Below are 12,574 nucleotides of genomic sequence, written 5' to 3'. Positions count from 1 at the left end.
CTGCCGTATGTGGAACAATACAGTCGAATAGGGGTGTACCAAAAGATCTAAAAGAATGTATCAAGGTAATGAAGTAGATACTGATGTTCTGGAACACAAAGAGGATGTTGATTCTGATGAAATGCCCAAATTATGCTGAAATCTCTACATGAGATCGCTGAGAAAATTGGTCTCAGAGTATCTTCTGAGAAGATGGAATATGTGGAATATGGACATCAAGGGGAGAGACACTTAAAAGTGAAGCATGGTACTCAAAAAAAAGAACTGTGAATTTTAAATATCTAGGGGAATGGATGGAATCTAACAGACTGGATAAAGAGGTGAATAGGATAAGAATTAGAAAACTAGAATTGGCTTACAGGTTAACCCAGAACAGATACAACAAAAGAACAATATCTTACAAGGCAAAACTTAGACACTACAGCACAGTGGTAAAGCCAGAGAGTCTCTACGCTTCAGAGAGCCTGACAATGAATAAAAAGGGTGAGCTTCAAGAACTTGAAAAAAAAAGGAAGATAATCTTAAGGAATATTTTAGGACCACAGAAAAATGCTGATGGGGAGTGGAGGAATAGAAAAAATGATGATCTCTACAAATACACTGAAAAAATCCCTATCACCATGCAAAAGTGAAGGCTGTAATTCTATGGGCATCTAGAAAGAATGGATGAGAAATGGCTAACTAAGAAAATATTCAAGTACATCACTGGACTGAAAGCTTCGACGAAGTTGGTAGAAAAGGTAAAAAGAGATGCAATAGAAAGAGGACTTACAATGGATGTGATTCACAACAGAAAATAATTTAGATGCTGAGTGGACAGCATCAAAATATTCCAGGAGAAACCACCAAAATGTAGACCCAAACTGGGCATATCTGAGAAAGAAAGGAAGATCAGAATTGAAAGGATGATAAGGTTCTGAGAGAAGAAGAAGAAGAGAAAGCCTTAAGTTCAATGCGGTCCATAGGCAGCCAAATTTGGAAACAAGAAGAAGGAGTCCCAATTTAGAGGTCAGAATTCAATAGATCTTTGAGATACTTAAATAGGAACAAGCCACCTGGAATTGGTGAAATACCTTCAGAATTACTGACTGCCTGAGGAGAAACCTGTATGGTGAGGTTATTCTGTTTAGTATGTAAGATGTGTGATGCAGGAGAAATGCCATCCTATTTTAGACAAGAGTTTTGTTATACCTATTTCGAGGAAAGCAAGTGCGAAAACAACGGCACCATCATGTTAGTACCCACTGGCCAAAACATTTCAACAGGTATTATTTACGGAACAATGGAAAGACAAGTTGCAACTGAGTTGGGAGTAGATCTGTATTGCTTCAGGAGAAATATCGGAACATGTGAAGTAATTTCGACTCTACATCTGATCTTGGACGACTGAATTAAGTGTTATAAGCACATGTACATGGCCTTCGAAAATTTAGAAAGGCATTTGATAATGTTGATGGGACCAAGCTGTTTAGATTTTGAATGTGATCGAGATCAGATATCAAGAAAGAAGAATTATCGACAATCTGTTCAAAAATCAATCTGCAATGATCAGAATCCAGAGGTTTGAAAAAGAAGCAGCAATAAGGAAAGGAGTGAGGCAAGGTGTGTTTAGAAGAAAATCTTTCAAATTTTTTTTCTAAATTTATTAACAAGTTCAAAACCATGTCACCTCTGTACAGCAGATATAGTAGAAGTATCCCCCGTCCTAGGGCTGGCGACATCCTTGGATTCCGGCAGCTCCTCTCCCTTCCATACCAGTGGACCACCATTTGTCCCTCGATGGAAGTTCTAGAAGATCCATTCGACGACTAGAAGTTCCATACGGTGCTTATGAAGGGCGTTGAGACAGACCATGTAAATGACGAACGTGAATGAACACCGTTAAGCCTTGGGGCAAGTTAATGCAAAAAACTGCTTCTGCACAGATGAGAGAAAGGTTTATCACTGGTTTTAACAAGGTTCATGATACGTGAGAACGTATGTTTGAAGGTCTATCACACGGTAGAAATCTATCCCGTGTTAAATCCTCAATCATTTGAAATGAACAAGAAGGTCATTAAACTTGAATGAGTATATAAGTTTAACATTCATAAAATGAAAGTCCACTCGAAACTTATCGAATTTCAAAATAGTCGCTTAAAGTTTGTAGCACTTGTCATAATGTGAAGTTACGCTGCACAACTTAGTTCTTAGTTTGAAGCATTGTTCAATGTAATCACTTGGATTGGGAAAAATAAGGGTGTTTCACTCGTGAATTCAGACTTGTTCACGCATTGGTAATGACATACATAAAAAAAATAAAACGAAATTAATCATGCATCAATAGTCCTCGGTTCGACTGTTCATAGAATCAAAACGCACAGCTGAATGTTCGTACAATTGAAATGTACAGTTCTTAGTAGAATTGAAATGCACAGTTCATGCACGCAGTCTAAAGTTCATTACCTACAAATATTTACACAGTTCATGAAATGGTAAATTAGTGACGTAATCATGCTTGCAATTTGAGTAATTCTGAAATAAAGCACAGTCTCGTTAACTTGAAGTATTCAGTACTTTGTAAGGAGCAAACTGTTCCAAAACCTGTCCACAACATTAAACTTTAAATTACGAGTACTTGAAAACTATTCACAAGTCTTAGACACTCGTGTAGAATAAACAGTCACTTGATGATGTTCAGATGAAGCACAATTTATATCACGCCCTGTTGGAGCAGAAGTTTATCACTCACAGTTGAAAGAAACTCGTACAAGTTCATACTCGTTGCGATTGAGTTAAAGTCCATGGACTCGAAGTATGACGGCCGCTTCACGCTATATCGTGGCCCTCACGAACCGACTGCACGAATTCCACTGCCATGTGTGCACATACATACGCTGGTCACACACTGCTCTGCTAAGCGAAACAGTACTGTATTTATATCTGATCCGTGCCTTCACATCTCGTTCCATAACTTCGTTGTCTCATGTCGGATTTACGTAAAACTTTGCAGGAACGTAGATAAAGGATCTGGCTGCACGATGATATGGTTAAATTTGTCTAATTATTATAATGGAGAAAGTTATTATCCTTAGAAGCTCAAGGAAGATTCCACACCAGTCTAGGCTCTGTGTTGTGAGGCATGCTGTGACGTCACCTGCTCTACGTCTCACGCACACAGCTGTTGCTCGCTGTTCAGTCAGTCTTTCGCTGCTGGTCTGGAGCGTAACGCCTAAGTTTTTAAATTTTCATTAGCGGGACTTAGTTTCGTACCGCCATTACCGGTACAATATATTCATTAAAAAATTAGATTTTCTTGCATTTGATGGTAACTGTAGCATACTGCTAGTGTGTAGTAGTCAGATTTTTCATCTTTTAATAAAAAAAGTGGCAGAGAACATTGCTTCTTCAAAATTTCCTGCTAATGAGATGTCATTCTTCTAATTTGCCATGGGATAACCTCTTTGGTGAGCCACTGTCGTTCTATAATGGTGAAGCCCAATTTCATTGTTCCATGTGTATTAACACTTAGACTTAACTGAACCCCCAAAAATTATGGCTTTGATGGAAACAGCAAATTTGATACCAATGTTGTATTTGTCATGATAAAGCAAAAAATGTTCAAAGATCCATTTGGAAAGGCATATAATGCAAACACTAATTTCACATGAATGCTAAAGAATTTTTCAGGAACAGATATAGGCAATCTTTACAAGACAGGGTCGTCCAACAAGTTCCTGATAAAATGTTAGACTCATCAAATAAATGGATTAAATTTCCAAGCAGAGTAATTAATTTTTTTTTGCTCCCCAGCTCATTTGCTTCCCACTGCTAATCTATGCAGTTATTTTCTTTTCCACTGGGTTGTGTGTACAATTACCTAGGAAATCCATACCTGTTGACATGTGATATTCAACATCATGTGCTTACGGTTTTGGACTACTTACTCCCCTATGGTACAGTCAGTGTCTCAGCACTGAGTTTTGGACCTGATCCTCTAAGGTGACCGACGGCTTTGGCGGCTGAGTTTCATAAGATGGTATGGTGGTCCCCTCAGTGCAGAAATTCGCACAGGAGTGCATTAAGTAGCCTCTCTCCCCAGCCTGCAAAACATGTCTGGACTCCATGTAAAATGCAGCCTGATAACCTGCTGGCAGTTGCTCTAAGACAATTTTGTGTCTCGCGATCCCATCTTAATAGTAGTCTTAAATGAATATGGATCTTTTAAGTCAGCCTTAAGAAGGAGACGTAGAACAAGGTAATGAAGAGGAAGAAGAATGTCAAGGCCCTCCGGTATCTTTTCTCTTCTTGTTTTCCAATATTCTTTAAGAAGAAGTAGTAATATTTTCTGCGTTTACTGCCTGTACTTCATCTGATTACTACCAATACTGAACAATATTGTTATCATCATTGCTGCACACTCTGGTATGTAGAGATGGGACAAGGAGAAAAGAAGAATGAGGAGCAGTTGTGTATTCTCATGTACATTTTCACTTGGTATTTTTCAATCTTTCTTCGGAAGGAGAAGTAAAAGTAGATGATGAAGAAGAAAAAAAGTTGAAGAATGAGAACATCAAGGCCCTTGTCTATTTTTTCCCTTCTTATTCTTCAGTCATCCTTCAGGAGATGTAGAAGAATGCAGTGAAGGTGAAGAAGAAGAAAAGGAGTGGCGGAGGAGGATTTCATGACCCTTCTAGATCTTTTTTCTTTGGTTTTGGTAAAAGTGTATAAAAATGCGAATATTATTGAGAAAATTTAGTTTGAAGTCAGAGCTTCACAAAAAATCTGCAAGTCCAGTATTGTTAATAAAAATAATTCCTGCAACAACGCGATAGCATGGAGGTTAACTTGCAGAGATGGTAAGATGTTTTATAAAGGATGGACTCTCCGAACATTTGCTCAGTGTTACAAAGAACACTGTAAAGCACTACAACTTAAGAAATATTCGGATTTTGCAGAACATATTTACAGCAATAATACAAATGTTATGGCCTGAAAGAGATATGAAATTTATTTAGAAAAGCAATCGTGGTTTAGAATTAAATATTCTAGACAATATCAAAGCTTACTTAGCGCAGAAATAGGGCCTGAATACAATTTTAAATCACCTGCCCCAGATAATGTCATAGTGACTCCCGATGTTTACCTGCAACTGCCAAATTCTAGAATGCTATCATCAATGGAGATGTGCATGAGCTTTGAAATCCCAACAGCAGTCACAAAGTTAATATCACTGATAAACCTATCTGTCCTCCTGGATATGTAGTTCATCCCACCATTAAGTTTTAGTCACTTGGAGGCCAGCTTGAGGATATTGATGGAGCCAATAATTGCATCTACAAGCCACTTTTGATTTTTTGACTAAAATACCATCTTGAGTCAAAGACAGTAATGTCCAGAGTTTTATAGATTTTTCATCAATTTCGATATGTTACAAATCAACTATCATTGTTGGTTTGGAATGTTCTGTTTGCACCTATAGGAATATGCTTATGGGGCTTAGCATGTATATTTCTTGAATGAATCAACAACTTCCTACCATTATGGGTTGTCGCAATGGTCATCACATCAGGTTGCAGAAATTTTCACCTTATAGAAATGTAGCGGTAATTTGTTTTCAGTTATGGAAGTCCGAACAAATGAGATCTCAGAGTGAGTGTAGAACCATATATAGTGGTGGAAAATATACTCTCAAAGCTATGCATAGCTCAAACTTCTTCAAGAACTCCATGAACGAGGCAGGTATTGCGCCAAAAGCCCTAAGTATTAGGCTGATAATATCCATTTCATTTGGCTGGTATTTGTTTTTGTAAATATTCTACTTCTCAAGCTGGACTTCAGTAGGCTTGTCGACATTGTTCTGGAATAGGATAGTGAGGTCGATAATGAAGCCATTTTTGTCACTATATTTACCGGCAGTTATGTCGATTCACCTTGTACTGTGTGTTAGGCAAATTGTAGACCCCTTCAAATACATGGAACTTTTTGCTGCTAAGTTTTTCTGCAATCAGTGATCTTATCTTGTGAAGATATGAGTTTTTCAGTACTCTGCCATAGAAGCAAGTATCCAGAATATGAGCCAGTGGAAAAATAACATGGAAATACATTATGATAGGCTACTTGAGATAATACATAATGGAATGTTCTTATGTAATTTTTGTTACCATGGAAACCTGTTAAAAATTTTAAATCTTTAAATGCCGAATTCATTATTTCCTTCATGCCGGAAGGATGCATGAATGCCAGAGATATATTTTTGAAGTGTAATAAATCCAAAGCCTTCATTTGACTGTTTAGCAATTTCATTACGTATAGCAAGTAGAGGAATAAGCTGCAGGAGGTGCCAAAACTTACTGTAAGGGAGGACAGTAACAAATGCTGTGAGATATACCGCATATAATACAGAATTTCCATTCAGGAGGTAAAATTTCAGTTGACTCCACTTAATTGGCATTAAAAGACATGTCATTGTTTTGGCATTAAAAGACATGTCATTATTTATAAAGGGGTATTACATGGTTATTTCGTCCTGGTGGGGGCTGCAAAACGTGTAATACTGTATGTTCTAAAGCTGAGGTATCTTACCTACAATGATCTGCCCAGAAGAATTGTGATTATCCTCCCCCCCCCCCCAACATATTGTAATTATTTTCATTTTCATTTCAGACCTGATAATGATGCTGTGCCTGTGCACATTGGGGAAGAAGCGGATGCTAGTAAACTGCAGCACGATACTTTTCCTTATCGTTTTCCTTCGGAACAACACTCATCAAGGGAAAGACGGTTCTTTTGTAGTGAGTGCAATAGTTCATTCTACATGAAAAGCCATATCCGTGCGCATATGAGAGTACACACTGGGGAAAGGCCATATGATTGTAGCACGTGCAGAAGTTCATTTTCGCAGAAGAATAGCCTCGAGAGACACATGTTCGTTCACTCTGGAGTAAGGCCGTATAGATGTAACGAATGCAATAGTTCGTTTACACGCGAAAGTCATCTTCGTAGACACAAGTTGTACCACGCTGGAGTTAGACCTTTCATATGTGACAAATGTAACGCTTCGTTTACTGAGAAAACTACTCTCCTTGATCATGTAAAAATTCACTCCGGGGTAAAAATAAAACCCTACCAATGTAACCAATGCAGGAAATCGTTTGCACGTAGGAGTGATCTCCGTAAACACGAGATAATTCATTCTGAGGCAAGACCGTATTCATGTAATGAATGCAACAGGTCGTTTTCCCGGAAGATTGGTGTCCGTAGCCACATGGCAATCCACTCCGTAAAAAGACCATAACATCGCTAACAATGCAACTTCCGACGTAGATTATACTGTAAACTGTTTGTACAGTAATATGTGTAGCCATAGGGTTTTTATTCTAGAAAAATGTCATTCTCATGCCTAGATTACAATGGTTCGTTTGCTTTTAATAGTAAACATCAAACCCACACCATTTGAAAAAGCATGCCATTCTAATCAATGCAATAGTACATTTAAATAGTAAGGTGATCATTTCGGGTAGCATATCGTAATACATTGTGGAATATTGCTGTAATTTTTTAGGATATCAGGTCATTGCTGTCTCCGGAAAAATGTTGCATTGAATAGGATGTAATTGTATTTTGCTCGCTGAAGTGCACTACCATCTCGTATGTCAACTCTGCTCAGCAAGGCAGCACCGTTGGGACTTCTGCATGTGAATGTATTGTCCCCTTCAAAAGTGGTCATAATTTATTAAGAAAAAAATGATTTATTTCATCAGCGTGTTGGAACAATATTTTAATCGACAAGAGGGTGAGATTCTGTATTTCGTGCCAGTGCGAGCTAGTTACTTCGCGAACCGGTTTTTCCCGACCTACAGAGAGAACGAGGGAGCAGGGTGGAATTCCTGTTATGTGGCCTTCAGACACATGTGTGCGTACCACGTGACCCGGCGAGCAGTCTGATCTCAATCGATCAATAAATGGTAAGTCAAGTGACGTAAAACTGGAGCAGCCAATAAAAGTGACAACCTTCACTGGGATTCAACAAATCCACCAATTAGATGTAATTAAGAGACACACCTATGTCTTGATACAGGAAATTAATGGTAATTCCAGAGGAAAATTTGGTAGAGGGTTTTATACTTCTGAACGCTAAATTTGAGCATTACTCTGACTGCAGCAACCGAAGAGACTGGACGTCGTTTGCTTCATCGGAAGACTTTACATTGGAGAAGGCGTCGAGGACTGTATAAACAGCAATTCAGACACTCGAAAAATTAGCTACGATTTATTTAGGGTTGTCCTAAGATAAGTGTCTTCAGTATCGAGAGTGAATCCTGGGCTATTTCTAAGACTTTTTGTTAGTTTCAGCTTTCTACAAGAACTTGGAAGAAGAAAGGTCCTGAGTTCGAGTTTACTGCGAGATGGTTATCCAGCTCCACGAAGAATACTGCAAGTTCCTGTACATCGTCAACGCCTCCATGAGTCACTAAACATGTAAGGCATCGGACATGGGCGAGACTTCGTTCGATGGAAGGTGATGTGACCACGTGCTAGGTCATCAGCCACAATCCAGTTCACACCAGTCACATGAGTATTCTTTAAGAATTCAATTGCTTTCTATCTTTGTAAATATTTGTAAGCGTAGCCTTACTTATTCATTTAGATTTCTATTAGTTTTGCAGTAGTTTGATTTTTCATTCTTCTTTCTTTGGTGAGAGGTAGTTAGAACCTTGGAATGAGTGTGTGTTTGCTCTATTAGTTAGAAATGAGTGTGAGTCATCGAGAGAGACCTTAACTGTCCTAAGAATTTAATAGACGAGATAAAAATTAAATGAACCCCGCGTTAATTTTGATTAGTTTTGAAATAATTTGAAAGTTATTTGAAACAAATTAGGACAATGTTCTAGTGTTTTTCTTCGTGTAGAATTTCATTCTACGATTGTACGACATGTTTATGGGTTCGAATTTATTTAGAGTCATCCAAATAACTTCACACGACAACTTTGCGAATGAGATTATGCACGGTCAGGAATATAATAATAATAATAATAATGAGTAAAAATAATTAAAGCTAATTACGGGCTAAAATGATTTAATAAGGTCATGAGTTTAATGTTAGTTATTTTAGGAAAGTATTATCGTGTGCTCACTTTATGTAAAGTAAGCCTGGGACATGGCAAATTCTCCGGACGGAGTATCGACGAATTATAGGTATATTTCTGCGCTATGAATTTGAGTATGACACTCAGATGGGCATTGTATTTGAGTAATTTATGCACCCATTAGAGTCAATTTTGGGAAGAGATGTGTCACTGGACATGATTTCTTCGAGCTTCAGTGCAGAATAATTGAGAGCCACGACATTATGATGAATAAAAATAAATGCCGCAACTCATGTACCGTAAACGCGTATTCTATTATTTTAACCTGTGTTATAATTATTCTACTCGCTAAATTAGGATGATTTCTGTTTAAAATACTCCTTGAACATCGTTGTATAGTTAATTTCTTTGTATAAGTGATAACCTTAATTCTATCACATTCTGAATTGATACCTGAGATGTGTGTGATAGTGTCATCTAGAGAATGATTTCCCTAATTCGCAGTAAAATCCTAAAATTAATAATAATGGGTTAGTGTTCGTGTAAATAATGTTATAATAATGCCGTGTACCCCTGTGTGAATGTGTGATGTGAGATTTGATCCTAATCTGTGTTTTTTTGAATATTTCATGTACGATTTTGTGATGGTAATTTTCATAATGTGCGTCAAGGTTTTGACCGACTTGTATTATTTCGCGTGTCCGTAATTGGATCAATTTTGAATCTTTAGAAGATTTTATCTTAATTTAAGGTTGATTAGGGCCTAATTTACTAAGTCAAAGTGAATAAGAGAAGGCAACGTCCGTGGACTGATGTCACGAGATTTAATTGTTAGATATTGTACAGTCACTTTCTGCATAAAATTGAGCAAAAGTTAGGATGATATAAGTTCAAGTAAAATTTATTAGAAGAAGTTTATTCAATCAATAATTATAAAAACGAAGTAATTGTTGAAAGGAAAGTCTAGGGAAGACTTGCTAATCATAAATTAATGAATTAAATAATTTTCAATAATTTAAATGAGGAGAAAATAATCATTTTCTTGGAAAATAAGTGAAACCCAGGAGGGAAGACTTTAATTTTAATAATTGGATTATCATCATAGGAGAAGGATATCAGATATTATTTTGTTTTTCAATCAATTTTTCAGTAAGTTAATGATTTCTATATTTATTATTGCAGAAAAGAACAATCATTGAAAATTTAATTTTGAGCGAGATCCCTCATGAATGAAAGCACGAGGAGAAGATGTTTTTCAAGAATCAAACCCAGATTTTGTGAATTTAATTGTTTTCTTTAAAGGAGTGTCAGTTTTAATAAATGTGTAAACCTATTTTAGTCTTCTTTCATTTGTCGCTAGTCCTTCATCTATCCCTGCCTTTAAAATTTTCTGCACAGCCGATAGCGAACGGTCCACCACTGAGACCCTCGCTCTCCGGCGAGCTGAGCCCGGCATAAAGGGGGCAGTATTTTGTTGGAAATGTTCAACCATCAGAAATGATATTTCTGGCTTTTTACGGAAAAGAAGCATACAATAATTTGTAAGTATATTTTTAATTTCGTCTGGAACATTTATTCTAGTCCGCTTCCGGAGCATGACAGTTTGATATATCTACTGCCGTCCTTACGGGCCTGTGTTCAATTTCTGTAGAGTTGCGTTATGCAATAAAAAGTGTACAACCTTATTTGGATATGTCACTTGAGCATACAGAATTTAGAAATGAAGCATAATTTGTCATTTTTCACCCATACTGACTTTATATCGAAGTCTTTAAAACACATTTTTTGCCTGTTTTTTTACTTCAAATATTGAGGCCAGTGGCCAATCTGGTTGAATTGTTTGCCCACTAATGGAAGTTTCGGAGCTGGTGGAGATAACTGCTCTCAAAAATAATGCCCTTTCTCCTTTGATTCAATTCTTCAGGCAGCCATGAAAACAGACGTTATCGAAATATTCCACTCGAGGAACTACATGACATTTTTGCATTATTGTGCTTGTAATATCTTTTGTAAAGAATCTGTGCATCAAGAGCACCCATCCAAGGACAGAAAACAACTTTCATTCTCTTATGAGGGTAGGCAGTCATTGATTTTGACAACACAATGTGGACTTTATGTAGTATACTACACACCAGAAAAGCCCGTTGATTCCAATTGGAATAATTTCATCAATGTAACATTCCCATTTTGACATAGTCAAATAAGATCCTGTTCAAATAATCGAAGCTGGAAATCATATGTAAATATCTTTCTAGCTTCATAGAGATAATATATTAACTGTGGCAGAAGCATTGAACAACATAAATCAAGGACCTTGATTTAGCACTACATTCAGAGTCATTACACATAAATGCTTGTGCAGAATATCCTGGCAACTTCCAAGCAAAGAAGATGTATGGCAATGGATTACTTACTAAAATCACAGAAAGTATTAACTTTAGTGATTCCAGTTGGTAGAGGGTTAATCTGACTTATTAAAATAACAAAATTTTTTGCATATGGGTGTCCACATATTGGTCATTAAGATGAGTACGTGCTGCACATGCACTCTGCTAATTGTTGAGTCATTTTTATGGCACTAATTATGAATTTGTGTGAAATCAGAATTGAAAACATTCTCAGCAAAATGTGGTTTCAAGACAGACTATTAAAGCAATTCTGTACTGGTAATCAAAGTCACTCTAGAAGTCAACAGTTTCATCTTAACAGCTCTTGTGATCTGCATGTACTTGATGTGATCTTTTAGTTTTTATTATCTTTTAAATATTGTTCATCACTAATTATTTAAATAATTGGGCATTCTGCTGCATGGGACAAGATTTTTGTGACAACCCTTGCTGGTTCTACTTTCTAAATAATTCACGACAGTTATAACTCTACTGAGAGCTAACTTTTAATTTTCTTCCTAATATTTCTCTTCATTCTGATGCTTTTTTGCGTAATTTTTGTTTCTTTTATCATGATGAACAAACTTTAAAATATCACTCAGTAAAACTTCAGTGTGTTTTTATGTTTTTCTTCCTATTCCTCCACACATTTGCGTACCATTATGAAGTTAATTGATACAAATCATCATCCCCACCTCAAGACAGCAGCCACTGAGTCTTGGTAAAATAATCGTGGGAAATAACTGCATCTTTATATGCACAGTGTGATATACTTCCATGACTTATTTTTATTGATGGTTTCTGTATGTTTTCCAATTGTTAATTGATGGTGGACTATATGTTTTTTTCTTTTTTTTTTTTTGCTACTTGCTTTACGTCGCACCGACACAGATAGGTCTTATGGCGACGATTGTGATGGACTATATTCACGTTGCTATTCAGATTGATTACAGTACATTAAAATTATTTTAAATAACTTATGCCATCTTATAGTTATAATTTCATGGTGTTTCACTCCTTTTCTCACTAGTTCTGAATTTTGAACAGGAATCAGAATAGAATACTCTCATCCCCTAGTTCCTGGAACTGGGGAGAGAGTAATCATTTATTGGAATTCAT

The 12,574-nt window shown here is 36.8% G+C and overlaps 1 protein-coding gene across 4 annotated transcripts in view; it reads left to right on the top strand.

Annotated features, from left to right (window-relative positions):
• Positions 1-8,689, top strand: part of LOC136881953 (gastrula zinc finger protein XlCGF7.1) — a 55,109-nt gene extending 46,420 nt beyond the window's left edge. For 3 of the 4 annotated variants that reach the window (XM_067154419.2, XM_067154421.2, XM_067154422.2), the window contains exon 6: positions 6,646-7,600. In XM_067154419.2, the coding sequence (XP_067010520.2) occupies positions 6,646-7,276 (631 nt within the window). In that variant the 3' untranslated portion in view covers positions 7,277-7,600. Of the gene's footprint in view, positions 1-6,645; positions 7,601-8,328 lie in introns of those variants that run through there. The other variant, XM_068229417.1, reaches the window with a different exon arrangement.
• Positions 8,690-12,574: the final 3,885 nt, after the last annotated feature.

This window comes from Anabrus simplex, chromosome 10, assembly GCF_040414725.1.
Source record: "Anabrus simplex isolate iqAnaSimp1 chromosome 10, ASM4041472v1, whole genome shotgun sequence".
NCBI lineage: Eukaryota > Metazoa > Arthropoda > Insecta > Orthoptera > Tettigoniidae > Anabrus > Anabrus simplex.
This window is presented reverse-complemented; position numbering and strand designations above follow the sequence as displayed.